Here is a 24,996-nt window from a genome sequence, read left to right on the forward strand (position 1 = left end):
TTTTTTCCAACGAATCGATTATCGTGCGTGGTGACGGGGATCGCACAAAGCACGTGTAGTGCAAAAATGTAAATCGGCCCCTGGTTATATACCCTGGATTTAAACTGGCCTAACTTTCCCAATTTTAACTGTTAAAGCGAAAGATTACAGCCCAAGCATGTTTAGCCCAAAGAGAAGCTTACCAAATATGGCCAAATGTTTTAGGGGGCTTTTGGGTAGCACATTCGCAGCACTCTTTTCGCAATGCATGGTAATCTGGCCTCCAAAAAGGGAAGGGTTTCTAGCCGGACTGTGCTCAATTGCTTGCAAAAAAACCTACCTACAATATGCTCTCCAGGCACGGTATTTATGCAAGATAACGCCCCTACGCACCAGGCAGTTAAAGTCCAAAAATGGTTGCAGGCCTGGGCCGCTTTGCACGGGGTTAAATTGGTGCATTGGCCTGCCAACTCACCGGACCTTAACCTTATCGAAAACCTTTGGGCTATAATAAAAGCGGCGATTCACAAACGTTACCCTAAATTAGCTTAGCTTCCCAAATTAAAAAAATTACGCACTTTACTTATCCAGGCAGCGGTTAAAGCGTGGGAAGAGGTTAAAAAGGAGGTGCTGAAACAATTGGTAATTTCCATGCGGCAGCGACTCCAGGCCGTTATCGATGCAAACGGGTGGTACACGAAGTATTAGGATAGTGCATTTCTATTGAACAATTTCCGCTTTACAACATATTAAAAAAGCAAGTAAATTGAAGTAGAATTGGTGGTGCAGTCGGGGGTTGAATTGGGTGCATTTGTTTGCGTGTAATGCTAAATTTTGAAGTTCCTCGGTATTTTTGTCCTCCGACTGTAGGAGGACACCATGTGGGGCGGCCTCCACCCATATATCCTCACATTCGCGCACTTTTACACAAGAAAACACCCATCCGATATGGTGTAGTGGCTAACATCCGGCACTCTCAAAATTGAGTACTGCCGAGCCCGGGGTTCGATTCCCCGTATCGGAGTCAGAATAGCATCATTTAGATGCGTCAATCTTTTGTCTTTTGCCCCTTTTGAGCCCATGTTTTAGCCTCCATTCTAAACCCTCCACTTTTGATGCGCTGTTGTTACTGTTTTGGCTTGCGCGGCCCATAACATTTGATGGCCAAAGGGAACTCGGGGCCTTGAATGATGTTTCCGCCTCGTCGACGAGTTACCAACTGCTTGTGAAGGCCCGAGTAAAATGTGAGCCGAGGTCGGAACAGGCACAAATGAGGTAGCTCCCTTCCGGGGAAGACGAGCCCCTCGGTAAATCGAACCCCACACTTCTCCCCAGGCCACAGGAGGCCCGTGTCGAGCCCTGGATGGGGCAAGCTCAGATCTCCAGCGTGGAAAGAACCCCTGCGAGAGCTGTGCGGCGGCCGCGTTGAGCCGAGGCAACCCCTTGGCTGGATACTTAAATAAGGGCTTGGGGGGAGCTCGCATCATGGACCTGAATTGATTTTTCTGCCCCAAACCCCAGCGCTACCATGTCGGCCGTCAACAGGACTCTCCGCGCCGCCGGACGGACTCTCCGCATCTCGCAGCAGCAACAGCGAAGCTACCTCCGCTCCTCGGCGCCCCTGACGCTGGCCGCCACGTCGCAGAGCTGCTCCTCATCTTCGCCCGCCCTGCGCTCCACCACACACGCCCGCCCCTCCTCTTCCACCTCCTCAGCCTTCTCGACCTCTGCCCCCCGCCAGTCCTCAGCCCCCGCCAACATGTCGTCGCCCGCTTACGATCCCGAGATCTCGGACATTGCCAGCTACGTCCACAACACGGCCGTCGACTCGGAATTGGCTGTAGGTCTCGAGAGATTGCGCACGGCCGCTCTAACGGCGAAACCCCGCACTGGATTTGTTGGGGCACGCTAGCTGAACCGAGGCTAACCGCCATCACCAAACACAGTTCGACACGGCACGATGGATCCTGCTCGACACGCTGGGCTGCGGCCTTGAGGGCCTGCGCTTCAAGGAGTGCGCCAAGCTGCTAGGCCCCGTGGTTGAGGGCACCGTGGTGCCGCACGGCACCCGCGTGCCCGGCACGCCCTTCCAGCTCGACCCCGTCAACGGCGCCTTCAACATCGGCGCCATGATCCGCTGGCTCGACTACAACGACTGCTGGCTCGCCGCCGAATGGGGCCACCCCTCGGACAACCTGGGTGCCATTCTGGCCGTCGCCGACTGGGCCACCCGCACCAACCGCGCCGCCGCCGCCCCAGGCTCCACTACCAAGCCCGTCGCCGGTGGCCGCATCTTTACCGTCCACGACGTGCTCGAGGCCATGATCAAGGCCCACGAGATCCAGGGCTGCCTGGCCCTGCTCAACTCGTACAACAAGGTCGGTCTGGACCACGTCGTGCTCGTCAAGGTCGCCAGCACCGCCGTCGTCTCCAAGATGCTGGGCCTCTCGGAGAAGCAGACGGCCGACGCTGTCACCCAGGCCTGGGTCGACGGCCAGTCCCTGCGCACCTACCGCCACACCCCCAATACCATGTCGCGCAAGTCGTGGGCCGCCGGCGACGCCTGCCAGCGCGCCGTCAACCTGGCCCTCAAGGTCCTGCGCGGCGAGACGGGCGTGCCCACTGTCCTTTCCGCTCCGGTCTGGGGGTTCTACGACGTCCTGTTCAAGGGCAAGAAGTTTGAGTTCCAGAGGCCCTACGGCAGCTACGTCATGGAGAATGTGCTTTTCAAGGTGTCGTATCCTGGTATGTTGCCTGGCCGCTCCTTTCTCCTGTCCATTCTATACACCCGCTAACATTTAACTCTAGCCGAGTTCCACTCTCAGACCGCCATCGAGTGCTGCGAAAAGATCCACGCCCTCCTCAAGGCCCGCGGCAAGTCGGCCGCCGACATCAAGGCCATCACGTGCCGCACCCACGAGGCCTGCGTGCGCATCATCGACAAGCAGTTCAAGCCCATGGACAACTTTGCCGACCGCGACCACTGCATCCAGTACATGTGCTCCGTCATGCTTGTCTACGGTCGTCTAACGGCGACCGACTACGTCGACGGCTCCGAGGCCGCCACGTCGCCCCTCGTCGAGTCGCTGCGCCAGAAGATCCGCTGTGTCGAGGACCCCAAGTTCACAGCCGACTACCACGACCCGGCCCAGCGCACCATCGCCAACGCCCTGACTGTCGAGCTTGAGGACGGCACGGTGCTGGACGAGATCGTTGTCGAGGCGCCCCTGGGACACCGCCTCCGCCGCGAGGAGGCCAAGCCCGAGATCCTGGCCAAATACAAGCGCCATCTCGATGCCCACTACCCAGCCGACAAGGTGCAGAACCTCATCGACCTCGGCATGGACGGCAAGAAGCTCGAGTCCATGTCGGTCGACGAGTACGTCGATCTGTACGTCGTCGAGAAGAGCAAGTTTGTGTAAAATATCTATCCTCTGGTTAGTATAAAACTGGGAGGAGGATTTTCTTACTCTATACTATAGATGAGCCACGACCGCTGTTCTACGACGGGAATGGAAAAAATATAAGGTGCGACTTTTGGAAATACCGATGTATCTGCCAAAAAGGCATGTCTTTTCAAAGTTCTCGTATCACAGCATACGCGCACGCTGCATAGCTCCGTCGTATCACCCCCACCCCCTAAGCACCCGCAGCGCTCTGTTTAATCATGTCTGCCCCCTTTTCCCCAATCATGATGCTGGGAGCGTTTGTGTTCCCCGACACGACGAGCGGCATGATGGACGCGTCCACCACGCGCAGCCCCGTCACGCCGTACACTCGCAGCTCCGGGTCCACAACTGCCATGGCGTCGACGCCCATCTTGCAAGTCCCGGCCTGGTGGTGGTACGTCACGCAGGCGCGCCGGACATAGTCGCGCAGCTGCTCGTCCGTCTGCACCTCGGGCCCCGGCAGCACCTCGCGCGCGCGCCAGCCCGCCAGCGCCTCGGCCTCGCCGACCTGGCGGCACAGCTTGACCGCCGCTAGCAGCGCCTCCACGTCGGCCGCCTGCGCCAGGTAGTTCGGGTCGACGGCCGGCGGCGCGTCCGGGTCGGCGCTCGCCAGTTTCACGGACCCCCTGCTCGCGGGCCGCACAATGCCCGCGCACAACGTGTATGCGTTGGCAGGGCCCTCGAACGAGGGAGGGTAGTAGGGGATGTGCATGAAGAGCGGCTGCAGGTCGGGCGCGACCAGGCGGGGGTCGCTCTTCCAGAACAGCTGGCTCTCGAGCATCTGGTTCTCGGGCGGCGGGATGGCTTGTTTCCCCTCGTATATCACCGAGGCCAGCACGTGGTCCTGCAGGTTCTCGCCCACGCCCGGCAGGTCCGCCACGACGTCGATGCCGAGCGCGCGCAGGTCCCCCGCGTTGCCGATTCCCGACAGCTGCAGCAGCTGCGGCGACTTGATGGCGCCTGCCGACACGATGACCTCGCGCGATGCGAACGCGTCGTGCATCGCGCCGTCCTTGTCGTAGCGGACGCCGACGGCACGCGTGCCCTCGAACAGCACCCTGTGCGCGTGCGCGCCCGAGTAGACGGCGAGGTTGCCGCCGCGCTCGAGGGCCGGGCGCAGGAAGCAGCGGGCGGTGCTGCAGCGACTCCCGTCGGGCGTGACGGTCGCCTGCACGTAGCTGGCGCCCAGCATCTGGTCGCCGTTGCAGTCGTCGGTGAAGGGCAGGCCAATCTCCTTGCATGCCTCGACCGCGGCCGCGCAGACGGGGTTGACGTTCTTGAGCACCGCGACGTGCAGCGGCCCGCCCGCGCCGTGATGTTCACTAGCCCCCAGCTCGTGGTCCTCGGACTTTTTAAAGTACGGAAGCACCTCGTCGTACGACCAGCCGGGGCTGCCCAGGTACGCCCACGCGTCGTAGTCGGCGCGGGCGCCGCGCACGTAGATCATGGCGTTGAGCGACGAGCTGCCGCCGAGCGTCCTGCCGCGGGGGAGGTAGTGCGACCGGCCCGCGGCGTGCTTTTGCGGGACCGTCTCGACGGCCCAGTCGAGGCTTGTTTTGAAGGTGGCGGGCCAGCCCGACGGCCGGTGGATGTTGGCGTCGTCGTCGGGCGGCCCGGCTTCGAGCACGAGAACCCGCACGGCTGGGTCCTCGGTCAGGCGGCTGGCCACGACGCTGCCCGCCGAGCCGGAGCCGACGACGATGTAGTCGAACTGTTCGCTTTCCTTGTGTCCACTCATCATTCTGACTCGGGTGTAGCGGGTGGGTTGGGTGGTTGGCTGTCGTCTGGCCTCGCACCCTCTGTCTGGGGTCTTGGATGCGCATTTGTACTGTGCCCCTCACTTACTTGGCGGCATGGAAGCCTGTACGTAAGGAAAGGTAGGATCGGCGATGGGATGGGCACATAAAACAGGGTCTTCCTGCGAGACGCTTATACATGGGGTGATTGCTGTAAGCGACCCTGCCAGTTGTGGGGGAATGGTTGAGACATGGCAGGCTCGGTCGAGACACCTAGATTAGGACGCTATTGATGGCGAAACAAACAGACACAGATACAAGCGATATAACGTAGCCAGCCCCTACGCCTTTGCGTTGAACACGACGGAGCCGTGGCTTGTTCCGATTTGCTGGCCCGAGTTGTGGCTCCCAAAAGTCACCGTAACACCCTGGCTTCCGCTCGCACTTTGCGCCGCTGCCTGGACAACCGAAAGCAGCTCCTCGAGCACTTGGCGAGACTCGCCCATGGCCTTGCGCTCCATCGCGACCTGGTTGGTGGCACTGGTCTTGTCGGCGTCCGTCTCGCCCTCAGCCGGTCTCGAGAGGCAAAGCGCTACCAGCTTGTCGTTCATCTGGCCGAGTTGCTCGTCCATTGCCGCAAGCGCATCGGCGATGGCGGCCTCCTTGGTCGATATCGTCGTTTGGATCGCCTCGGTCGCTTGGGTCTGTTGGAGGGAGGCGTGCCTGAGACGCTCAGTGTCTGTCCTCTTTGGCGCCAAGCGGGTCTCGACTTACAGCGTCGCAACGTTGGACACGCAAGACAACGCGGAACAGCAGCTCTTCAGCTGACCCGACATGGATTTGACGTGGCCGTCTCTGTAGAGGCCGAGGGCTGTGCGGTCGCGCCAGGACAGCGTCCCGTCATCTTTGCTGTGTCTGGTCCAGTGCTTGAGGGAGGCCTGGAAAGTGTCACAGGAGTCCTTGCAGGAGGCTATCGCAGCCTCGGATTGCTTGACAACCGGCTCCCCTAGGGATTTCCACTGGGGAGTCGTAATGTCTTTGACCGAGACGAGGGTAAGCCTAAGGAACTCTAGATCCTCGGTGAGTGCCTTGAGGGTGTCAGGCGCGCCGATAATTTTCTGTATGTCATCAGCCAGCAGCTTTACGCAGTGGAGCGTTGGGCCGACGATGCCCACAACGCCCGCGGTGATGCTGAAGGGGTCCATTGCGATGTTGCGAGGGTGCAAAGCTCGGGCTTGGGAAGAATCCAATGAAGCGGGCAACACGCGGCGAGACGGTTTGGGGTCTGGGTTGCTTTTCACCGCAGCCTTTCGACGCCCGCCCCGCGACCAAAGGACAAGCAAACTCTGGGCCAATACAAACCCGGTCCTGAAGCAGTATCCCCTGGCTGACCGGGCGTAAATCACGTGCAGCTGCAAGAGGAGCTGATGCTGCTGCTCCTTGGCGACGCTGAGGGGAAGGCAGGCTACATCGGCGCCCCTGGATCATTCCCACGCTTTCGCAACCCACCATCGAAACTTGGACCACCTTACCTACCAGGCACTCCTGCAAACAAGAATGTTCTGCACCTATCCGTAGGCCAGCGACACGATGGAGGTCACTTTCGGATCCAAGAACAGGGGCATGCAAGTGGGGCAGATTTTCGGGAACGCTTACTTCACACAGGGTCAGCGACGCCGCCCATCTACCATCTGCGGATATGCCCGCTGGAGGCTTAGAACAAACGAGCAGTGCTAATGTCGGCGGTTGACATCTCCAGCTGCACCAGAGAGGCCGGAAACGCCCCCGCGCCCATTCGCGAGCATCCCTTTCTCCCGCGACCGCGATTTCGTAAACCGAGGAGATATCCTCGGCCAGCTCCAGAAGAGGTGTTCAGAGCCGGCCGGTCGAGTGGCTCTTTGCGGTCTGGGCGGCATTGGGTATGACGACCCTGTATCGAAGCTGCTGGAAACAAGGAAGCTAACTAGAAGCAGCAAATCGCAGCTGGCCATCGAGCTTGCCTATCGGATTTCCGAACAAACACCTGACTCTTGGATCTTCTGGATCCACGCCGCCACCCAAGCTCGCGCCGAGGAGGGCTTCCGAGACATCGCCGATACCGTCAAGCTGCCCGGCCGGAACAAACCCGATGCGAATATACCAAAGCTTGTGCACAGCTGGCTGTCGCAGAACCGGAACGGCCGGTGGACCATCGTGCTGGACAGCGCCGATGACAGCGACACGCTGTGCCAGCCAAGGAGCGATGGGAACGCCAAAACTTTGGCAAGCTATCTCCCGCAGAGCCCGAATGGGTCCATCGTCATCACGACCCGCAACCGGGATGTGGGGTTCAAGCTCACAGGGAGCTATATGGACATCATTGAAGTTGGGCCCATGCGCGTGGCTGAGGCGCTCCGCCTCCTGGAGAACAGACTGGGCCAACTCGGCAATCCGGAAGCGGCAGAGACGCTGGCACAGAAGCTGGACTGTGTTCCTCTTGCCATCAGCCAGGCCGCGGCTTACATCCAAGCGACACCGACAAGCTCGGTCCAAAAATACCTGGGAGACTTTCTCAGCGATGACCATAGGCGGAATCGTCTTCTCACACACGACGCGGCTGAGTTCCGACGGGATGGCGCCGCATCAAACGCCATCCTCACAACTTGGCAGATCTCATTCGATCATATCCGCTCGCACAGATCTTCTGCCGCCGATCTCCTATCTCTGATGAGCTTCTTTGACCGACAGGGGATCCCTCTGTCGCTTTTGAAGCCGGGCAACTCGCGAGGTGTGCAGCGAGATTCGGATTGTGCATCTGGCACACCGCAAGCCACCTCGGAGCAAGATGACGAATTCGAAGCAGATGTCGCAATGCTGCGAAGCTTTTGTCTTTTGTCCATGACCGAGAACAACACAGCGCTCGAGATGCACGCGCTCGTGCAGCTGGCCACGAGGATGTGGCTGAAGCAATCCGGTGGGCAGAAAGACAAATCCCACAAAAGGTTTATCAAACGACTGGCAGCGGCGTTCCCAAATGGCTATGCCAGAAACTGGGAAGCATGGGAACAGTGCCGGCAGCTTTTTGCCCACGTCAAAGCCGCCGAATACCACGGGCCACCCGAGGCGAAGGCGTGGGAGTGGGAAGTACTTATGCGGGGTGGCGGATGGTATGCCTACATCCAGGGCAACTATGATACCGCGGATCGAATGTTGCGAAACGCCCAAAGAAGCTCCGAGAGATTAGGAAAGAACAACGAATGGACGTTGGATGTGACGCGCATTCTGGCCGAGGTTGCCATCAGGAGGGAGAAATGGGCGGAAGCAGAATTGATACTAATGGAGGTGGTGGAGACCAGCAAAGCCAAACACGGGACAGACCATACCACCACGTTGACGAGCATGGCCGCCTTGGCAGAGACCCTCTACGCGCAAGGCCGGTTGCAAAAGGCCGAAGAACTACAAGTGGAAGTGCTCGAAGCTGGCAAAGCCAAATTTGGGGCCGACCATTTCATCACAATGGGAAGTATGGCCGACTTGGCATCGACCTATTACGCGCAAGGCCGGCTGGAGGAGGCTGAAAAGCTGCAAGTGGAAGTGTTCGAAACTTCCAAAACCAAACTCGGGCCCGACCATCACACTACGCTGACGAGAATGAACAGCCTGGCGTGGACATTGAACAAGCAGGGTCGCGGTGAAGTCGCCTTGGGCCTGATGAAAGATTGTGCACAGCGTCGGCAGCAGGTTCTGGGTCCAGACCACCCAAGCACCGTTATATCGCTTGCTGCGGTCGCCGATTGGAGCAAGAATAATGAAGGCGGAAGCGGCGGCGGCTCTTGCATAGCCATGTAGTTGAGCAGCGCGCCGCGGCCAGGATGTGGCAGACGAGCGAGCCGATGTCGCCGCCCTGACAGTGGTAGCCCGCGGTGCCGAAGCCGAGGGCAGACACCATCGGCCCGTCCACGACGCGCACCACGGCCTCGATGTCGAAGTCGCGGTCCGGCGGCGGCGGCGGCGGGCCGGAGAAGGAAGAAGCCCGGGAGGGAGGCGGATGGTGACGTGATAGGGCAGGGTGGCGGGAGTGTACCTACTTGGTCGCGAGCAGGGTCGGCTTGGGCGGCTGGGCGGCGCGCGAGAAGCGGGCGACGAAGTGGATGTTGATCTTGTCGCTGTGCCCGGTTGGGACGGACCTTGGCGGTGAAGTGGCGCTGTGGCGGCCGAGACGGTCTTGTTGCGTGGCCCTGCGAGGCGCGTTAACCTTTGTTGCTGGCCATGTTGACGCTGTATGGCACCAACGGCACCGACGTCCACCGAGTCGGGCAGCTGGCCGAAGCGCCCCTTCCACGAGACATGCGAGACGAGACACGTGAGAGTTCAGAAAAACGAATGACATTATTCAAATCCCAAGCCCCTATAATTACAACCCCCCGAAATGACACCCAGACCCAGCCTTTACTTCCCGAGAATGACATCGGCAGCCTTCTCACTGATCATGTAGATGGGCACGGCAATGTAGAAGCCCGGGATATCGGGGAAGACGGACGCATCCACCACCCTCAGCCCCTCGGCGCCGCGCACCCTGAACTTGGAATCCAACACGGCCATGGGGTCGCCGTCCTTGCCGATGGGGCACGTGCAGCTGGCGTGGTGGCCCCAGGCCTCGTTGGTGACCCACTGGTCCAGGCCGGCGTCGGTGACGTTGGGGCCCGGCCAGACCTCGGTGAAGCCGCCGGCGATGGGGATGACGTCGCGGAACATCTTGCGGGACAGCTTCATGCCCTCGACGACGGCCTTGCGGTCGGCGTCGGCGCCCTGGGAAAAGGAGTTGAAGTCGATGACGGGCACGTCGGTCGGGTCGGCGGAGCGGAGGCGGACGGTCCCGGCCTTGTTGCCCGGGTGCGCCTTGAGGGTGATCCAGGACCAGTGCTTGCGGTCGGCGGTCGCGTCGGCCGCGTAGCCGGGGAAGTAGCCGCGGAAGGCGACGGGGGCGCCGGCGATGAACAGGTCCGGGTCGGCCGTGTTGGCGGTGGCGGACTTTTTGACGATGCCGATGGAGATGCCGTTGGAGGCGTAGATGCCGCGGTCGGAGCCGGACTGCCACTTGGCCAGGCAGGGGTCGTTGCCGCGGCCGAAGGTGCAGCCGGCGATGATTTCGAAATCGTCCTTGGTTTCGCCGATGACGGTGGTCTCGTAGCGGTCCTGCAGGTTGGTGCCGACGCCGGGCAGGTCGAGGACGACGTCGATGCCGAACGACTCGAGCTCGGCGCGGGGGCCGACGCCGCTGAGCTTGAGCAGCTGGGGCGTGTTGAAGGCGCCGGCGGCGATGATCACCTCGGCCGACGCGGCGACGGAGCCCGCGGTCGAGGAGGACGCGGAGCTGCCTGCGCGGGGGTCGGCCTTGTACAGGCTCTTGCCCGAGACGAAGTCGACGCCGACAGCGCGCGGGGTGGCGCCAGAGCGGTCGAAACGGACCTTGGTAACGAGCGTGTTGAGCTTGATGTCGAGGTGGTATTTGCGCGAGCCGTCCGGGTTCTTGGCGTTGGCGGTGGCGAGGACGAATTCACGGGGCCCCACGCGGACGCCGTCCTTGACGGTAATGGGGACCTGGTAAAGGCCCTCGGCCGCGTCGCGACCGGGGGTACCGGCGTTGACATCGCTCAAAAGAACCTGGCCGAGGCCGGCGATAGTGGACAAAATGAGGCCAAGAAAGCCTTTACCCATGGCCGAGGCGGCCGAAATGATAACGGTAAGGAGCTTTAGGTCCTTGATGACGAGGCCCAGGTCGGTAACGCTGGTGGTGAGCCAGCCGTCGAAGCCGTGGCCGATGATGCCGTTGGGGATGTACCTGGCGCTTTCGAGGCGCTTGAAGTACTCGCGCATTTTGGTGGCGCTCCATGAGGAATCGCCCGTCAGGGCCGCGATGCGGTTCCAGTCGCTGGCGTGGGGGTAGACGGTGATGAGGGCGTTGTGGGCCGCGCAGCCGCCGAGGGCGCCGGCTCTCGGGTAAAGGACTCCGAGGGGCTGCGCGTTCGCGGCAGGGTTCAGACCGACATACAGGTTGCCGTTGCTGTCACGGTACGTCATCTTTGAGTCCTTCTTCTGGGCCTCGAGGCTGCTGTAGTGGTTGACGTAGTAGTCCCATCGCATGGGGCCGTACTCGGTCGACTGCAGGTTGAGGGCGGGGACTTGGTAAGGAATGGACAGGCCGTGGTCGTCGCCGGCCTCGAGCAAGAGAACCTTCTTGCCCGCGATGGCGAGACGGGAGGCCAGGGGAGCGCCGCCAGGTCCAGAGCCGACGATGACATAGTCGTAGCTCGCGAGGATCTTGTCCGTCTGTCGCGCCTCAACATGTATAGGTCCCCCTTGGCTGTCCAATCGCGGCAACGGTTAGCGTGCTGAGAAAAACGTGAGCATCACTCCTCGTTCTAAACAGGTGCGCCATGTCGGGGACTCCGGGGATTCCTTGGGGCAGGTGTAGACACTACTAGGTAGTTCCTTGACTGGTCCCACCTTGAAATGAACGACTCGCGGACGGCTTGAAATCAGGAGCAATCAACTTACGCCGAGGAGGGGATGGCGGTGGATGCGACTGCGGCTATCAGGTAGCACCCTGAGAGCAGATACCCGGACGCCTTCATGGTCTGAAGAGGGGCTGGGATCTACCAGGAAGACGAGGAGCACGGGTGTGACGTGACGCCGAGCAGATTGTCGCGGGCACGCAGTCGAAGGATCTCGTTCCCTCGTGGCAGAGAGGGTAGGAGATGCAAGCGACGGCTGCCCCTCGAGGTCCATCATATACAAACATGCGCCCCACCCCCAACGCGTGCAGATGCAGATTGTCACCGTCGATCACCTGGCGAGATCGTGGAGTACGAAGCAGCGTGGCAACTTCCGTAACGAGAAGTCCATCTCCGCCCAGGGTTCCCTCGCTTCTTTTGCAAATGCTAGGTACCCCTGAGATTAAGGATTGCGACGGCGGGGGCAAACCCCTGCGGCCCCAACAGACCTGCCCGAACCGGGCACGCTACCACGTGGCCAAGAATTATGCATGACGCAGCAGAGATGTCAACAGGAAGTCGACAGCATGTGTGCCTATGTCGCAAATCTCACGCGCGCCCTTTAAACCGGCGACTCTGCAACAAGTACGTGTCTCAAGGACTGCTCTCACTCCTTCCGAAGGACCCCCGCCTGGACGGACTGGGGCGACCCTGGCGTTCCTGGCCGCACGGGCACGCTAGCGAGCGGGGTAGGCGTAGCGCGGGCGCCAAAACTGGGGCGGCGCCCAAGAAAGGAGAAAAGTTGGAGGTTGAATTGAGCCTGTGCCCGTGCTTTCTCATGAACACCTCGACATGGACGAGCCCGCGGTGGGCGACCAGGTCACCGCCGCCGTAGCCGGCCTTACCAAAAAAAAAAAAAAAAAAAAAAAAGAACCCCCGACGTCTCCCGGGAGGGGATGGCGCTGGAAAGACGGGCAAGCAGTCAGAACAGTACCAGAGTTGGAGGAGAACGAGACCAGCGTGCATCATTTCCCGTTGTTCGCCCGTCTGCCTGCAGAGCTTCAACTGCAATTTTGGAACGAGGCCTGCGCCGCGGCGCTCGGGAAGCCGCGCATCCTGGACTTTGTCATCAAAGGATCTCATGTCTGGACCGCCGTTCCAGGCCACCTCCTCAAGCATCGTGTCCGGGACACGAAGGCTCTTGGGCGTCGACTCGGAATGCCGCGCCGTTACCTTGCGTCACTGGCTACCTGACACGCTGCAGTTCCAAACCCGAAAGGGCCGGGTCGGAGTGGTACACTTTGATAAAACCAAAGAGGCCATCGCCGTGTCTTGGTCCAATACCGCCGAGTTGTCACCCAGCCTGTCCGACCAGCCCCCCGCGGATCTTGCAGCATTAGCCCCGCGAGCTGGCTGGACAATTCCTAGCTTTTCCCGTCAGATTCGACTTCTTGCACACAATTAAATCGAACTCGAACAAGATGGGGCGATCATAACTGTTGCAGGCAGAAGGGATAGGCACGGTGTGAGGCTATTCCGGTTGATTTGCTCTGAGGAGGAAAGGATCTGAAGTGCAGGGCCCCGTAGGGGCCTCTGCCCTTTATATACACGTGACTCCCTTGTCCTCCTTGCTTACTAAGCTTCCCTCCTGATGCCTGGAAACGTCATACGCTTCCAGGCAGAGGGACCGCTCTTCCGATGCCTCAGGCAGCTGATATCTACGCCTGAGGCCTCCTCACGACAGTATTCACTGTCCACTTTGTGACAATAACCATGTGCGACAAGTCTGTAGAGCCCACTTCTTTCATCTGGCCGTTGTTGGACACATTCCCAAACGCGGAAAGAGGTTTCGAGCACCTCAGCTGGCACTCGTGCTACAATCTGGCTTGGTGTCTGCTGGCCCAAGGAGTCAACATGTACAAAGCGGTTAGCCGATCCGGCAGGCCCGCCAAAGCTTGTGGAGTGATATCCTTTTGGCCAGGTCCATCTCGCCGCGGTGACTTTATTCGTGGCGAGTGATGACATGATACGGTTAGGCAGATTGGGGAAATGGCCAGGGAGTACTTGGAGCGATGGGGGGTCAATCTGCCACAAAGCTTTGTCTCCCGGATGGCGAAGGTTGACCTTTGCCCCATGCCGTATTTTGAAGGCGGTGAGGGACAGCGAGAGCTTCGAGAACTGGAGGAATGAAGTGGACTTGAGGCTGTTGGCGCTGGATCAACCCTAACCCTATCTCGCTGGGGCGCAATGACGGCGTGGTGGTGCGGAGTCATTTCCAGGGGCATGGTCGAATCAAAAGCGCGCAGCGGTCCGCTTCGGGAAATTTACGGGGGACAACAGGGCAACAAGCCGTCGTCCCATCATCGGTCCAACCGTTGTTGTGTATGCGTCTCCCGAGAAGTCGGTGGTTCGGCATGGGCGCCTGCTTTTGGGAACCATCGCAGCTCACGGGCTCGCGGCTCCTCGCTTCTTCTCCTCGTCACCCCACGCAGCTGGCCGTCTACCCTTGCAGCATGGGGGGATACCCGGCGTCGAGCCAGCGCTGCTCCAGCTGTGCAGAGAATGGCCCCTTTTTGGCTGTGCCTAAAACCTTCTGGCCATTGCGCAGGGCTCATGCTTGTCGACATGTCCGTGACGGACGGCACTTGGGAGGAAAAGGGGGCCACCGCCTGAGCCAGGGGTCGAAGTCTATTCAGGCCGTTTTCCTACCATGGTAATGCACATGCGCGGGAGTTCCTTGCCGGTTGTGCAGGCTGGCCGCGCGGTGGCCCTCGGAGACCGGAAGACGAGTCAATTGACCGCTCCCAACGCGGGAGCATTCGCGAGCCCGGGTTGCATTGGAGTCAGTGGTAGCCAGTGGCCGACCCACGAGGTTCAGGGACGTGAGCCATTAATCTAAAGCAGTACCGTCTCTGCAGCAAAGCTACAAGTCAAGCTGCGCGGGGTGTATGCAATGAGATGACTGGCCTGTCCGGCGGCTCAGGATACGCCTGCATTGCTGTGCGGGCTGGTGCCAAGGTCGGCAACGCATACATAATCCGAAGCGCTCGCCGCCATCCGCCTGGTATTTCAGTGCTCCCTCACCCACCGCCTCCAGCTTCCACTCTTTTATTTTTGCGGCAAACAGCAGGTCCGGTCTTCGCCATGCGTTTCTCCCCGTCGTGGCAGCCCTTGGCTGTGGCTCTCGCCGCGGCAGTTACTCCCGTCCTTGGCCAGGTCTACGGGACCTACAGCACCTTCAACGCCATCGCCGGCAACGCCAACTCGACGGACCTAGCTTTGATGGGGAACCACTACAACCACTGGGTCCTGCTGTCCAAGAACGACACGTCGCGCAAATCTTCGTGGGATCTCACCCGGTCCGCCCGTCTGCCGACCCCCAACCCCAAAACGATCCCCATGCTTGGGCAGCGCGAGTCGGCCATAATCGAGCCGAGCCGCTCGGCTTTCATCATTGTGGACATGCAAAACTTCTTTTTGCATCCCAACATGACCCCCAGCGCCAGTCTCGGACGCAACGCCGTCGGCCCCACCATCAACATGATCCGGGCCTTCCGGGAGAACGGGATGAAGATCCTGTGGACTAACTGGGGTGAGCCCACCCGGCCGCTCCATCCAAACCCTTTCGGCCCATGGCAAAAGCTGACTCGTCGACAGGCTTCGACGACCACGACCTGATAATCTCGCCGCCCGCCGACCTGGACGGCTTCTCTGACGACCACACCCGGGCCACGAGCTTCTGCTCCGACATGGGCTCCATGACGGACGCGGACGGCAAGACGGTGCAGCTGGGCAAGAAGCTGTGCCGGGGGGCCTGGAACTCGAGGCCGTACGGGGACCTGGACGCCGAGATGGTGCAGGGCGTCGAGAAGGGGACGGATTTCTACTTTAACAAGAGTAAGCCCCCACACCCCATGCCTCTTTTTTTTCTTTTTCTTTTTTTTTTCTTTTTTCTCCCAGCAGCGGCTGACCCCCGTCCTCCAGACCGCATCTCGGGTCTCTGGGGCGCCCAGACGCCGCTCGGGCTGTTCCTGCAGGAAAACGGCATCACGACGCTGTTCATCGGCGGCGTCAACAGCGACCAGTGCGTCTGGGGCACGCTCCTGGACGGTTACTACAAGGGCTTCGACATGGTCTATGTGCCCGACTGCGCGGCCACCATCAGCCCCTGGTACGCTGAGCAGATGGTCAGGTACAATGCCGACTTGAACGGCTTTCTGACCAACAGTACCGAGATTATAGCCGCGCTGGGAAAGAAGTAAATGGCTGGAGGAGGCATTGAGGGCAGTTGACAGGACAACATCAGTGCCTTTGCGCGGACGTGGCGCCAGTACATAACCGTTCGAGGGCACATTGGGTGGGTATCTAGATCGCTCGGACCAAAAAAAAAAAGCAACGATGAAGTTACCATTTAAGTGCCCAAGGAATAGTGCTGGTGACCACCCGGCTTGAACCCCTTTACACCAAGCTCTGGGTGCAGGCCTGCTGGGTGTTGGAACCCTCAGCTGACAAAATGCATCTTCGTTATGGGCCTAGGGGTCGATTGGGCGGCCGCGGGGGGTCTGGTAGGGCGAGGCCGTTTTGGCCTCGGTAATAATGCTCGGCCGGGCTGAGTGGCGGTGCGATTCGCTGAACAAACCAATATCCACCTCCGCAGCCTCCATGCTCCGGAGGGCCTCCTTGATGTGTCCAGTGACGCCGGCGCTGACACCGGCAGCCAGGTCGGAGAGCCGCTTCCTCCAAAGCCGGCACTCCACAATGTCCTTGGAAATACCGCTTGTGGCTGCTCCAGCGCCGCCCTGGACTGCCAGACAGGGGGGTCGGCACACGTGAGGTTTCAGGAGGCGGACATCTGTGCGCCTCGTTAGCTTCAAACCCCCAACAACTCGATATCCAACGAACTTTCCCGTTCCAATACCACATTTCTCCATTGAACGCGCCGTGGGGGTTTTGACAGTCCGAAGTGCTGCGAAAAAGAAAAAAAGAGATATAATGAATCCTATTCTGGCGCCGGGCAGCGCCTCAGTCAAGTCCGAGCCAGACGGCGACTCAGCCGGTGCAGCGCGCCTTGACGACATCGCGTTCTGCGCGCGCGAGCTAGCCGCCGTCAAAGCCCGCAATGCAGCCCACGGAAGCGGCAGCGGCGTCGTCGTAAAGACCGAAACCGCCGGAATAGACGACGCCGCCGCGCGCAAGGCCCTCGGGCGCCAAAAGTCGGGGTTGGACAGGGTGCAGAAGCATACCGGCGGTGGAGCAGCCAAATCAGCAGCAACTGCCAGCGGCAGCAACGCCCCCTCGGCAGCCTCCATCGTGGGCACCTACAAGCTCCGTTGCGCCGGCATCGAGGAGGAGTGGGACGACATCAAAATCGACGAGATGAAGCTGCGCGTGGCCCCCTCCACCCACGTCCCTGGTGTCTACGTCGCCGACTTCAATCTGGGTGTGCTCGAGGGCCAAATGCTCATCGGCACCGACCGCGCCGCGATCCGGAAGTGCGCGCGCGCGCTGGACCGGAGGCCGAGGCGCAGGTACCACCGGGGCGCGTATCAGAGCGAGGAGGACCCTTGGGAGAACTGGAAGGCGGACGAGCCTGCTGCTGCTGAGGGAGGCGACGGCGAAGGCAAAAAGCCGTTCGTCCACACCCGCTACCTGCTCAACTGGCGCGGCTACGAGACGGGTGAGGGCGAGGTCGAGTGCGGCGACTGGTGGGGGGACTTGAAGTTTGCGGATGCGAGATTGACCCAGTTCGAGGGAGAGATGGAGGTTGGGTTCGTGTCGAACGACGTCATCGTCCGTGGAACCAAGGTGTCGGGCGAGGTGCCGCGTGTGAACATGCGTGACTGGTACGAGAATAGCGGCTATCGTTAGCGTGGGCGAGCACGGAGGGGACAGCTGTTGTGGGGTTGGGTGGATTGTGGCGATGGTGCGCTGTAGGATGCATACAGGGCTTCGTGCTGGCACGCCTGGGAATGGAGGATTGTGACAGAAGATCGGTTGAGAAGAGGACGTGGAGTGCATTCCGAGATTGTGTTCAAAATGCCTGATATTGCTACAAAACTAATACTAACACCCCGGTAAACAGGAAAAAACAGCGCCATGTATTATCATGCGTGGGCCACATCAAGACAGTTCACTTTTGGCAACAACCCCCGACACCACTTTGCCTCCCTTTTCTCTTTTTTTTTTTTCTTCCTTCCCTGACCCACGTCTCACAGCGACAGCGACCCGAACGGGTTCACATTAAGCGCACCGCTCATGGGCAGCGCTCCGACGGGGAAGACGCTGCGCTTGCTGGGCTTGAAGGTGCAAAACGGCGCCGTGACCTTCTTGATGGTGCTCACCTTGCCGACGACGCCCTTGCCGAGCTTCTTGATCTCGAGCTGGTTCATGTTCCTGGCGCGGCTGGCGGCGCGCGCGACCGCGACGGCGTCGAATATCGCCAGCGGCGCGAGGACCAGGCCAAAGATGGCCATGGGATCGTTCCCGTTGCTGTCGACGACGGAGTAGATGTCGAGGGCTACGGTACCTGCGGCCCCGATCATGGCGATGATGCGGGCCACGTTGGCTAGGCTCGCGATCGTGCCGGCTAGCTGGCCGAGCACGGGCACGAAAAAGAAGATGGCGCTGAGGAAGAGGAGGATCGTGTTTTTGCGCTTGTCCTCCTCCCATTTGTCGACCGTGTCCGAAATTTCTTTTATCGCGCCAACGGCCTCCTGGACCATGAAGATGGGCATCGAGACGGCGTCGACAAAATCGAAAGCCGAGCCCGAGTAAACGTTGTTCTGCATTTGCTCAACAGCCTTGGGCATATCCGAAACAAAGCCCTGCAGCTCCTTGTACGCCTTTTCGACCACGTCCTTGGGGTTGAGCACATCGTCCTTGTCGTAGTCCTGGGTGACCGGGAAGTTCCGGTCGTAGTTCATGTTGCGGCACATTTCGTCTTCACGCGGCAGCAGGCACTCCCGCCGCTTCACGTCCTGCCATTTGATGTTCTTCTCCTCGATCCCGACCGACGTAAACAGGTCGGCCCAGAACAGGGCGCGCTTGTCCTCTTTGAGCTTCCAGTCGATCGACTGCCCGTATCCCGTGGCGGGCTCCTTGCCGGCCCGCTTTGAGTAGTCCGGAGGGCACTCGGGCGAGACGTCGAACCAGGTCGTTTCCATCTTGCAGCTCGGGGGAGGGCGGGGCAAGGTGTCGCAGCCGATGGACCAGCCGCCGCAGTACTTGTCGTCGCAGTACCGGCACTCCTCGTTGTTCTTGCCCGGGTTGTGGACCAGGCAGGACTTGCAGCACGTGTTCGGCTGCTTGACGGTGCAGCTGAAGTACTTGTTCCCGTTATCGTACATGAAGCTGCGCACGGCCGAGTTCCCACCCTGGGCGACGGCGTCGGCGTACGTGTTGAACTTCTTGTTGTACCCGTCCTCCATCAGGTCGTCGTAGTCATCCATTGCCTTCTTGATGTCCCGCGCCAGCACCTCGGCGATGTAAACGGGAACGCAGTGGTTTGGGATCAAACCGGGAGGGTAGGCCGTCACGTGTTCGATGCTTTCGAAGGGCCCGTCCTTGCACTTGGGCAGCTTTTCGGGGAGCCCCTCGTTAGCGTCGTTGTCCTCCATTTCCGGGTCGCGGATCTCGTCGCCCGTAAAGGCCTGCAGGTCCACGGCCCAGTCGATTGTGCCCCGGAAGCCCACGCCGGTCCAGTGTTGCCGGCGCGTATCCTTTGTCGTCGGGGTCATATAGGCGCCCCACTCAGTAAACCCGTGAATAATCATATCCGAATTGGAGCCCGCGTCGTGCCAGGTAACGATAGACGTCGTCTTCCCGTTGATCATTTCGTTAATCTCGGCGTTGGATATATACCCTCCAGTGTCAGTACAACGACCCTTCGCGGCTGGCGAATTGAGCCGGTCGCCCAGGAAGGTGCACATCGGCCCTCGACAGCCGGGCTGGCTGAGCTTGAAGGTGCGCGCATAGCTGGACTCGCCGACGTATATCTTGGATGTCTTCACGCCGGCCTTGGTGATCATGGCGAGGGTATACGTGGTTTCTGTCAGGTTTACGTGGCTGCGGACGCAGTTGCCTGCCGGGCAGCCGTCGATGGCGTACTGGTTCCCGGCGTCCCACTGGCCGTGCAGATCGTACGTCATGAAGACGATGTAGTCCAGCACCCCGGCCATCTGCTTGATAGGGAAAGGCTTGAGGTACCAGAAGCTGGCTGGGGCGGCGATGGAGAGGGTGCGGCCCGTGCCGGACAGCTTATCTCTCATTGTCTGCAGGAACTTGTAGTAGTTGCCCGTGTCTTCGGGCTTCCCCTCGGCGCCGGGGATGTCAGTGTTGCTGGGATATTCCCAGTCGAAATCCGCCCCATCAAGGCCCTCGTCTTTCAAGAACTTGGCCACGTTGGTCGCGAAGGTGTTGCGGTTGGCAGGGAGGGTTGCTTGGCGCAGGATATCGTACGTGCCCGGCTCGGTCGAGTAGCCCCAGCCGCCAAAGGAGATGACCTTTTTGGCGCCGCCCAGATTAAACTCCTTGAACTTGTCCCACTGCTTGTAAGGGTCGGTGATTTTGACGGTCCAGTCCTTGGTATTGATCTCGGCAAAAGCCCAGTGGATGATGGTATAAGTCCCGTCGGTGTTTGCATTCTCGACGTGCTGCCACAGACACTTGCGGTTGAAGTTCCACGTCTCATAGTACCCGATGCGTCCGAAGCTGGACGGTTTGTCGACGTTGGTGATCTCCATGCCACAGCTGGATACGCAGCCGTTCTGCAGACCCGACGTGCCCGGGTTGCCCGTGGTGCTGTTCTTCTCGGTACAGAAGTCGCCGCTGATGCCGCACTGGCCCCAGACGTTGCAGCAAGCGTTGAGAGGGCAAGGGTACATGTCTTTAAGGGCCTTCCCGGGGTCTGGCCCAGTCGCATTCTCCTTGGTCGGCCCGCAAACCGCACCCTTTTGCTTTGCCGGCATGGGAGGGCTGCCTTCTCCGACGCAGATGTACGCGTCCTTGATCAGCTTGTTGCAGCCGTACCAGCCCCAGGTCTGGCCTTCGTTCCACTTTTCAATGTCGGAAACCTTGACGTTGTACTGTCTTGCCAGGTTGTCGCAGATGTCGCCCAGTTTAACCTGATGCGCGGCGCAGGTGCCGTCGGCCGCCATAACCCGCATTACCTGGGGCAGCTCGCCTGAACTACAGCAGACAGACATGCCGGGAAGAGGAGAAGACTCGGATGAGCAAATGTCTGAGGGGTTCGAGTTGTACCTGGCGAAGTCGGCAGCGGAGATGCCACAGCGTGATGCCAGAGACGGGCAGCTGTCTCCAGCCTCGACGCGGATGGTTTTGCAGTCTGCGCGGCGGGAGAGGCCGGACGAGGGCGCGGTGCTGTTGGAGAAGGTGCCGTTTGTCTTGGGCACATCGTCAAAAGGGCCGAGCCCGGCCTTGTCTTCCGTGACCGACACGTCCTTGAGCTCCGTTGTCGACTCGAACCCAGTCGCGCACTTGGCCTGACTCCAGCTGCGCACGGCGTTCTGCACGGCCGTGACATTCGCAGCGAGGTCGATGATGAGGCCAAACGTGTGACGGCCAGTGCGGTCTGGGGCGCCGCAGAGCTGGGCCGCGGCCGTGGTGGCCTTTCCGGACGCGATCTGGTCGAGAAGGGGCTTGGCGACGGAGGCGACGGTGGCGCGGCCGAACGATGCGCCGATGTAGACGCCGGCCACGACGCCCTGGTGGTAGGAGAACATGACGGTCTCCTCGCACGGCGAGTCGCCCGAGTCGAAGTGATTCTGAAGTGTCTTGAGGGCAGTAGCGGCCGCGCCGCTTCTCTTACTGTCAAGCTCATGGTCCGTGCCAGTGGTAGCCAGCTGCAGCGAGACCTTATTTTCGGCGGCTGAAGAGCGTGCGCTGGCCTCTTCGCACCCAGTGGGTGATTGGCGCTTCAGCAGGCTGCCGCTGCGCCGGTGCGTTCTGAAGGTGTCGGCAGGCGGCGAGGTCCTTCCGGCCGCGGTGCCGTTGTACAGCCCATTGACTCTAGAGTTGGCATTTCCAGCAGTGCAGGTGGTGATCTTTGTTGGGGTTTCTGGGTCAGGGACAGGGTTGAAAAGGGCAAAGGACAGCAGCATCGGCTCTTCGCAGATAGCGAAGCGCTCCCACGAGCTGTACATCATCCAATTGGACGAGGGGGTGCCATCGCAGGCTTGGGGACATGGGTGAAGCTGCTGGTAGTAGTTGGTTCCGTCGTCCACTCCCTCGAGCGGCGCGTCCAGGACATCATTATCCTGGGCAACCACCCGTAAGGCGAGCAGCGCCGCGGGGAGAGCAATCAGGCGCATTGCTGTCAGAGAAGCGGTGGCGGGATAATACAAAGACCGAGGGGCTGTAGCTTAGGATGCGTGGCACCTTCCCAGAGGCCTAGGTGCCTAGAGAGCTTGTGGCAGCAGCGATGGACTCCAGAGCGTAGTTGAGCTTAGGGGAACATGGGCGAAGTAATAAAAGCGAAGTGCACGAGGCAGCGAGATGGAGCGGCTCTCGGCTGAGACCTGTGGTGCAACTGATGATCCTGAAGATGCTGCGGCAAGATGGAGATCGCCAGGTAGCCTGGTGAAATTTTTTGCCGCAGGACGAGTGGCATCTCACATCAGCCTAACCCATCAACAGTGCTACTTCTTCTAGCCTCATTCTTGGCAAAGCCGGCCAGATTAGTCGAAGGATTATCGCGATAGTATTGATATCTCGGTCAAAGAGGGCGTCCGCTTGCCACAATGCGAGGGGTGTTTCTATCCAAGGGCGCAGCATGTGGGGTAAGAAGGAATTGGCCTGCGAGCACCCCTGGATCTTACACCCCCAAAATTGCCCCTTCCTGTTCTCTGCTGTCGGTCAATATCGAAACATCGAAAGGAGCATGGCTTTGTGGGGTACCTGTCAGCCTTTTGCCGTGTTGGTCGCGTTTTATCCTCGAGTCGAGTTATCACGGCGATAACCGTCGCGTCTGGACTGCAGGCACATAGCACCACGTTACATTTGATGCCCTCATGATCACCCACGTGTATCCATCCTTCTAATATTGCCAAGCAAGATTGTGCGGCCGATATTCCCGCAAGCGAGATGATGCTGTATCGGCGGATTGTATCCCCAGCAGGCAGGACATCTTACGAGATACTGCTTTGTAGTGGAGGATGGAGGGATGTAACCCGAGGCTTCTTTGGAAGAGCCGCGAGAACCATAGGGGCCAGCATCAGCGGCTGTTTCTTTGCGAAGAGCAGGGCTAATATCGGCTTGCTTGATTAGGAAAAGAGGTCTGCGCAAACCTGGAGCGCATAGGTCCGGACAACTCCTTGTACTACAACATGTCCGTCTCCTCCTTTTTCTAGGCCGCACTCTGCTGCAAGGTTAACTCACCGCTGCTTCCCGGCGCTCTCCAGAGACACGGCTGTCCCTGCCTCGAACGGCTGTCCCCTAGACCCTCATCCATCTGTTCTCTCAGACACAATGAGGCTCTCACGGCTTCTGACGTTCGCCCTTTACGCCGGGCTGGCGTCGTCCTACGGCAGCCGCGCGGCCATGGAGCGTGCCCTGTACTTTCTCATCTACGAGATGGAGGACATGTTCAGTATTGAGGGCGTCGGCAACGGCGACAGCCCCAAGCTCGCCGCTGGCTGTCCTGCCGTCGGTGAAGGCGACCGGAGAGGCCTGACGACGTCTTCCAAGCGCTGCAGCCTCGCCCAGTTTCTTGATTGGACCTGGCGCAAAACGCCGACGAAGATTGGCGGCGTCGACTACTTTGACACCAAACCCGATCTAAGCAGTGTGAAGTGGCCCCAATCCGAGGCGGTCATGACGAGCAGCTCGATGAAAGCCCAGCAGATTGCGCCCTATATCGAGAACGCGCAGGACGGTACCGGCCAGAAGTTGACCCGTAAAGTCGACATAACAAAAAACGATGGTACTCCGGGCAAGATCCAGCAGCACGGCTACACCGGGAACGTCGCCGAGGCCGACAGACTCTGGGCCAACTCTGTAAGACAGCCTTCCGTGAGTAACGACGTGTGAGGACGTGGTGCTGACATAGGCTGGCCATCGGGACAGGGTCACCCGAGTGGCTTCGACGGCTACACCCGATCCATAGAGAAGATCGCGGATCGCGCCAAAGAACTCAATGACCACTGGCAAAAGGCCATCGATGATGGGAAGGTCGACATCAAGGGCGCCCACGAGGCGGCCCACGACCGCATCACAAAGCAGCTGTCAGAGGCCAAGCTCGCGGCGGAGAGGGTGGTGGTCTTGCGCAAGGTGGACCAGATGAGGGCCATCAAGCAAAGCGCTACATGGAGGCAAAAGCTCGGGGGAAACTATGCTGTCTGGGACGTAGACGGCGACGGCGTCGCCTATATGAAAAGGGAAGAGACGCGCCAGAAGATGGTAGCTGCTGGCCAAACTTATTCCGAGGCGAAGGAGCTCCTCGACAATACGTGGAAAGAGGTCGAAGCGAGCGACAAGTATCAGACCCACGAGGCCGCGGTGAAGAAGGCGGAAGAGATGAACCTGAAGATGAGGGGCATCGGCGTGGCATGTTAGTGATTGTGGGCATTGGAGACCTTGGCGAGGCCGGGAAGTTCGTTGTTGGGGAGTGAATCACGGGAATGGAATAATTGTTGTCGATGTTGGATCTGTAAAAACAACTGCCTCTATGGCACCTTCCTATTTGCGCAGCTGTATTCTCGCCGGATTGTCGCCGGCATTGGCCAATGACAGAGGACTGTTTAGGCAACTAGCCCAATCCGGATGCTGTCGTGTTCCCCGCGGACACGAGGCCAGCGGGGCTATGCAGGTATGTACAGGTCCCAGGGATCACAAACCTTAGTACGGTGGATCCTGGTGGTACATCAGTTTGGCTTGGTTTTCTAAGGAAAAAAATGTATCTTGCTCCACCACACTAGTGTTTGTGATCCCTGGAACCTATACCAACATTTTGCAGCTAGTGGCCCCAAAGCTGTGCTCGCCACCCTTGGCGTCAGCCTACGTAGGATCTTACCGCCCGTGCATCCAAGGATGGCTCTCTGGAGGGAGCCGCCCTAGATCCGAAAAGAGCATTTCTCGGCCGATAGCCAAACTATCACAGAATATCACACCACGGTCTGATCAAAAAAGTCTGGACCGCAAATTTTTTCCCCCACCTAAACTCTACCTTTCCCAACACAATTGCACCAGCACCAAAGCCAAACAACATGCCCGCGCCGCATTCTACACCTAAAAAAACACGCGTTCAAGGGATTTGTGATTATTTTGATGCAAAAAGCATTACTTATAGCTACAATAACGTTTTTCGCTTTTTATAAATGCAAAGGGTAAAATAATTGCAGATTG

The 24,996-nt window shown here is 59.6% G+C and overlaps 11 protein-coding genes and 1 non-coding gene across 12 annotated transcripts; 7 read left to right on the top strand and 5 right to left on the bottom strand.

Moving 5' to 3' along the window:
• Positions 1 to 921: 921 nt before the first annotated feature.
• GGTG_20240 lies at positions 922 to 1,003 on the top strand. Its single transcript has one exon. It is a non-coding gene; the product is annotated as a tRNA-Glu (tRNA).
• A 320-nt stretch (positions 1,004 to 1,323) lies between these two features.
• GGTG_12033 (2-methylcitrate dehydratase) lies at positions 1,324 to 3,607 on the top strand. Its single transcript, XM_009229926.1, has 3 exons — positions 1,324 to 1,819; positions 1,926 to 2,724; positions 2,788 to 3,607. The coding sequence occupies exons 1-3, from the start codon at positions 1,508 to 1,510 to the stop codon at positions 3,399 to 3,401; spliced, it is 1,725 nt and encodes a 574-aa protein (XP_009228190.1). The 5' UTR covers positions 1,324 to 1,507; the 3' UTR covers positions 3,402 to 3,607.
• On the bottom strand, positions 2,653 to 5,274 carry GGTG_12034 (hypothetical protein). Its single transcript, XM_009229927.1, has one exon. It carries the CDS (start codon positions 5,167 to 5,169, stop codon positions 3,619 to 3,621), a length of 1,551 nt encoding a protein of 516 aa, XP_009228191.1. The 5' UTR covers positions 5,170 to 5,274; the 3' UTR covers positions 2,653 to 3,618.
• On the bottom strand, positions 5,233 to 6,686 carry GGTG_12035 (hypothetical protein). Its single transcript, XM_009229928.1, has 2 exons — positions 5,939 to 6,686; positions 5,233 to 5,887 (listed from the first exon to the last, which is right to left on the bottom strand). Exons 1-2 carry the CDS (start codon positions 6,367 to 6,369, stop codon positions 5,506 to 5,508), a joined length of 813 nt encoding a protein of 270 aa, XP_009228192.1. The 5' UTR covers positions 6,370 to 6,686; the 3' UTR covers positions 5,233 to 5,505.
• GGTG_12036 (hypothetical protein) lies at positions 6,199 to 9,616 on the top strand. The gene is made up of 4 exons (XM_009229929.1): positions 6,199 to 6,217; positions 6,577 to 6,830; positions 6,924 to 7,083; positions 7,138 to 9,616. Exons 2-4 carry the CDS (start codon positions 6,755 to 6,757, stop codon positions 8,990 to 8,992), a joined length of 2,091 nt encoding a protein of 696 aa, XP_009228193.1. The 5' UTR covers positions 6,199 to 6,217; positions 6,577 to 6,754; the 3' UTR covers positions 8,993 to 9,616.
• Positions 9,593 to 11,778, bottom strand: GGTG_12037 (hypothetical protein; the record flags this gene model as incomplete). The annotated part of the gene is made up of 2 exons (XM_009229930.1): positions 9,593 to 11,507; positions 11,702 to 11,778. The coding sequence occupies 2 exons, from the start codon at positions 11,776 to 11,778 to the stop codon at positions 9,593 to 9,595; spliced, it is 1,992 nt and encodes a 663-aa protein (XP_009228194.1).
• Positions 11,779 to 12,094: 316 nt separating this feature from the next.
• Positions 12,095 to 12,816, bottom strand: GGTG_12038 (hypothetical protein; the record flags this gene model as incomplete). Its single annotated transcript, XM_009229931.1, has 2 exons — positions 12,095 to 12,410; positions 12,632 to 12,816. 2 exons carry the CDS (start codon positions 12,814 to 12,816, stop codon positions 12,305 to 12,307), a joined length of 291 nt encoding a protein of 96 aa, XP_009228195.1. The 3' UTR covers positions 12,095 to 12,304.
• An 870-nt stretch (positions 12,817 to 13,686) lies between these two features.
• GGTG_12039 (hypothetical protein) lies at positions 13,687 to 14,310 on the top strand (the record flags this gene model as incomplete). Its single annotated transcript, XM_009229932.1, has 3 exons — positions 13,687 to 13,789; positions 13,978 to 14,019; positions 14,246 to 14,310. The coding sequence occupies 3 exons, from the start codon at positions 13,687 to 13,689 to the stop codon at positions 14,308 to 14,310; spliced, it is 210 nt and encodes a 69-aa protein (XP_009228196.1).
• Positions 14,311 to 14,732: 422 nt separating this feature from the next.
• GGTG_12040 (hypothetical protein) lies at positions 14,733 to 15,955 on the top strand. The gene is made up of 3 exons (XM_009229933.1): positions 14,733 to 15,229; positions 15,295 to 15,534; positions 15,622 to 15,955. The coding sequence occupies exons 1-3, from the start codon at positions 14,782 to 14,784 to the stop codon at positions 15,897 to 15,899; spliced, it is 966 nt and encodes a 321-aa protein (XP_009228197.1). The 5' UTR covers positions 14,733 to 14,781; the 3' UTR covers positions 15,900 to 15,955.
• Positions 15,956 to 16,150: 195 nt separating this feature from the next.
• Positions 16,151 to 17,505, top strand: GGTG_12041 (hypothetical protein; the record flags this gene model as incomplete). Its single annotated transcript, XM_009229934.1, has 3 exons — positions 16,151 to 16,227; positions 16,295 to 16,491; positions 16,595 to 17,505. The coding sequence occupies 3 exons, from the start codon at positions 16,151 to 16,153 to the stop codon at positions 17,503 to 17,505; spliced, it is 1,185 nt and encodes a 394-aa protein (XP_009228198.1).
• A 270-nt stretch (positions 17,506 to 17,775) lies between these two features.
• On the bottom strand, positions 17,776 to 22,307 carry GGTG_12042 (hypothetical protein). The gene has a single exon (XM_009229935.1). It carries the CDS (start codon positions 21,963 to 21,965, stop codon positions 17,847 to 17,849), a length of 4,119 nt encoding a protein of 1,372 aa, XP_009228199.1. The 5' UTR covers positions 21,966 to 22,307; the 3' UTR covers positions 17,776 to 17,846.
• Positions 22,308 to 22,992: 685 nt separating this feature from the next.
• On the top strand, positions 22,993 to 24,556 carry GGTG_12043 (hypothetical protein). Its single transcript, XM_009229936.1, has 2 exons — positions 22,993 to 23,649; positions 23,719 to 24,556. Exons 1-2 carry the CDS (start codon positions 23,122 to 23,124, stop codon positions 24,205 to 24,207), a joined length of 1,017 nt encoding a protein of 338 aa, XP_009228200.1. The 5' UTR covers positions 22,993 to 23,121; the 3' UTR covers positions 24,208 to 24,556.
• The last annotated feature ends 440 nt before the right edge of the window (positions 24,557 to 24,996 follow it).

The sequence above is a fragment of the Gaeumannomyces tritici genome (genome assembly GCF_000145635.1).
Source record: "Gaeumannomyces tritici R3-111a-1 unplaced genomic scaffold supercont2.7, whole genome shotgun sequence".
In the NCBI taxonomy this organism is placed as follows: Eukaryota; Fungi; Ascomycota; class Sordariomycetes; order Magnaporthales; family Magnaporthaceae; genus Gaeumannomyces; species Gaeumannomyces tritici.

Bases quoted from the DNA above. Each gene is read 5' to 3' on its own strand.
- GGTG_12034 (XM_009229927.1), bottom strand. From the start codon at position 5,169: ATGATGAGTGGACACAAGGAAAGCGAACAGTTCGACTACATCGTCGTC.
- GGTG_12036 (XM_009229929.1), top strand. From the start codon at position 6,755: ATGGAGGTCACTTTCGGATCCAAGAACAGGGGCATGCAAGTGGGGCAG. The intron at 6,831-6,923 runs GTCAGCGACGCC...TGACATCTCCAG, and splicing joins GAACGCTTACTTCACACAGG to CTGCACCAGAGAGGCCGGAA. The intron at 7,084-7,137 runs GTATGACGACCC...AACTAGAAGCAG, and splicing joins TGCGGTCTGGGCGGCATTGG to CAAATCGCAGCTGGCCATCG.
- GGTG_12043 (XM_009229936.1), top strand. From the start codon at position 23,122: ATGAGGCTCTCACGGCTTCTGACGTTCGCCCTTTACGCCGGGCTGGCG. The intron at 23,650-23,718 runs GTAAGACAGCCT...CCATCGGGACAG, and splicing joins ACAGACTCTGGGCCAACTCT to GGTCACCCGAGTGGCTTCGA.
- GGTG_12042 (XM_009229935.1), bottom strand. From the start codon at position 21,965: ATGCGCCTGATTGCTCTCCCCGCGGCGCTGCTCGCCTTACGGGTGGTT.
- GGTG_12035 (XM_009229928.1), bottom strand. From the start codon at position 6,369: ATGGACCCCTTCAGCATCACCGCGGGCGTTGTGGGCATCGTCGGCCCA. The intron at 5,888-5,938 runs GTAAGTCGAGAC...TGAGCGTCTCAG, and splicing joins GTGTCCAACGTTGCGACGCT to GCACGCCTCCCTCCAACAGA.
- GGTG_12033 (XM_009229926.1), top strand. From the start codon at position 1,508: ATGTCGGCCGTCAACAGGACTCTCCGCGCCGCCGGACGGACTCTCCGC. The intron at 1,820-1,925 runs GTAGGTCTCGAG...CACCAAACACAG, and splicing joins CCGTCGACTCGGAATTGGCT to TTCGACACGGCACGATGGAT. The intron at 2,725-2,787 runs GTATGTTGCCTG...ATTTAACTCTAG, and splicing joins TTTCAAGGTGTCGTATCCTG to CCGAGTTCCACTCTCAGACC.
- GGTG_12040 (XM_009229933.1), top strand. From the start codon at position 14,782: ATGCGTTTCTCCCCGTCGTGGCAGCCCTTGGCTGTGGCTCTCGCCGCG. The intron at 15,230-15,294 runs GTGAGCCCACCC...ACTCGTCGACAG, and splicing joins GATCCTGTGGACTAACTGGG to GCTTCGACGACCACGACCTG. The intron at 15,535-15,621 runs GTAAGCCCCCAC...CCCGTCCTCCAG, and splicing joins GGATTTCTACTTTAACAAGA to ACCGCATCTCGGGTCTCTGG.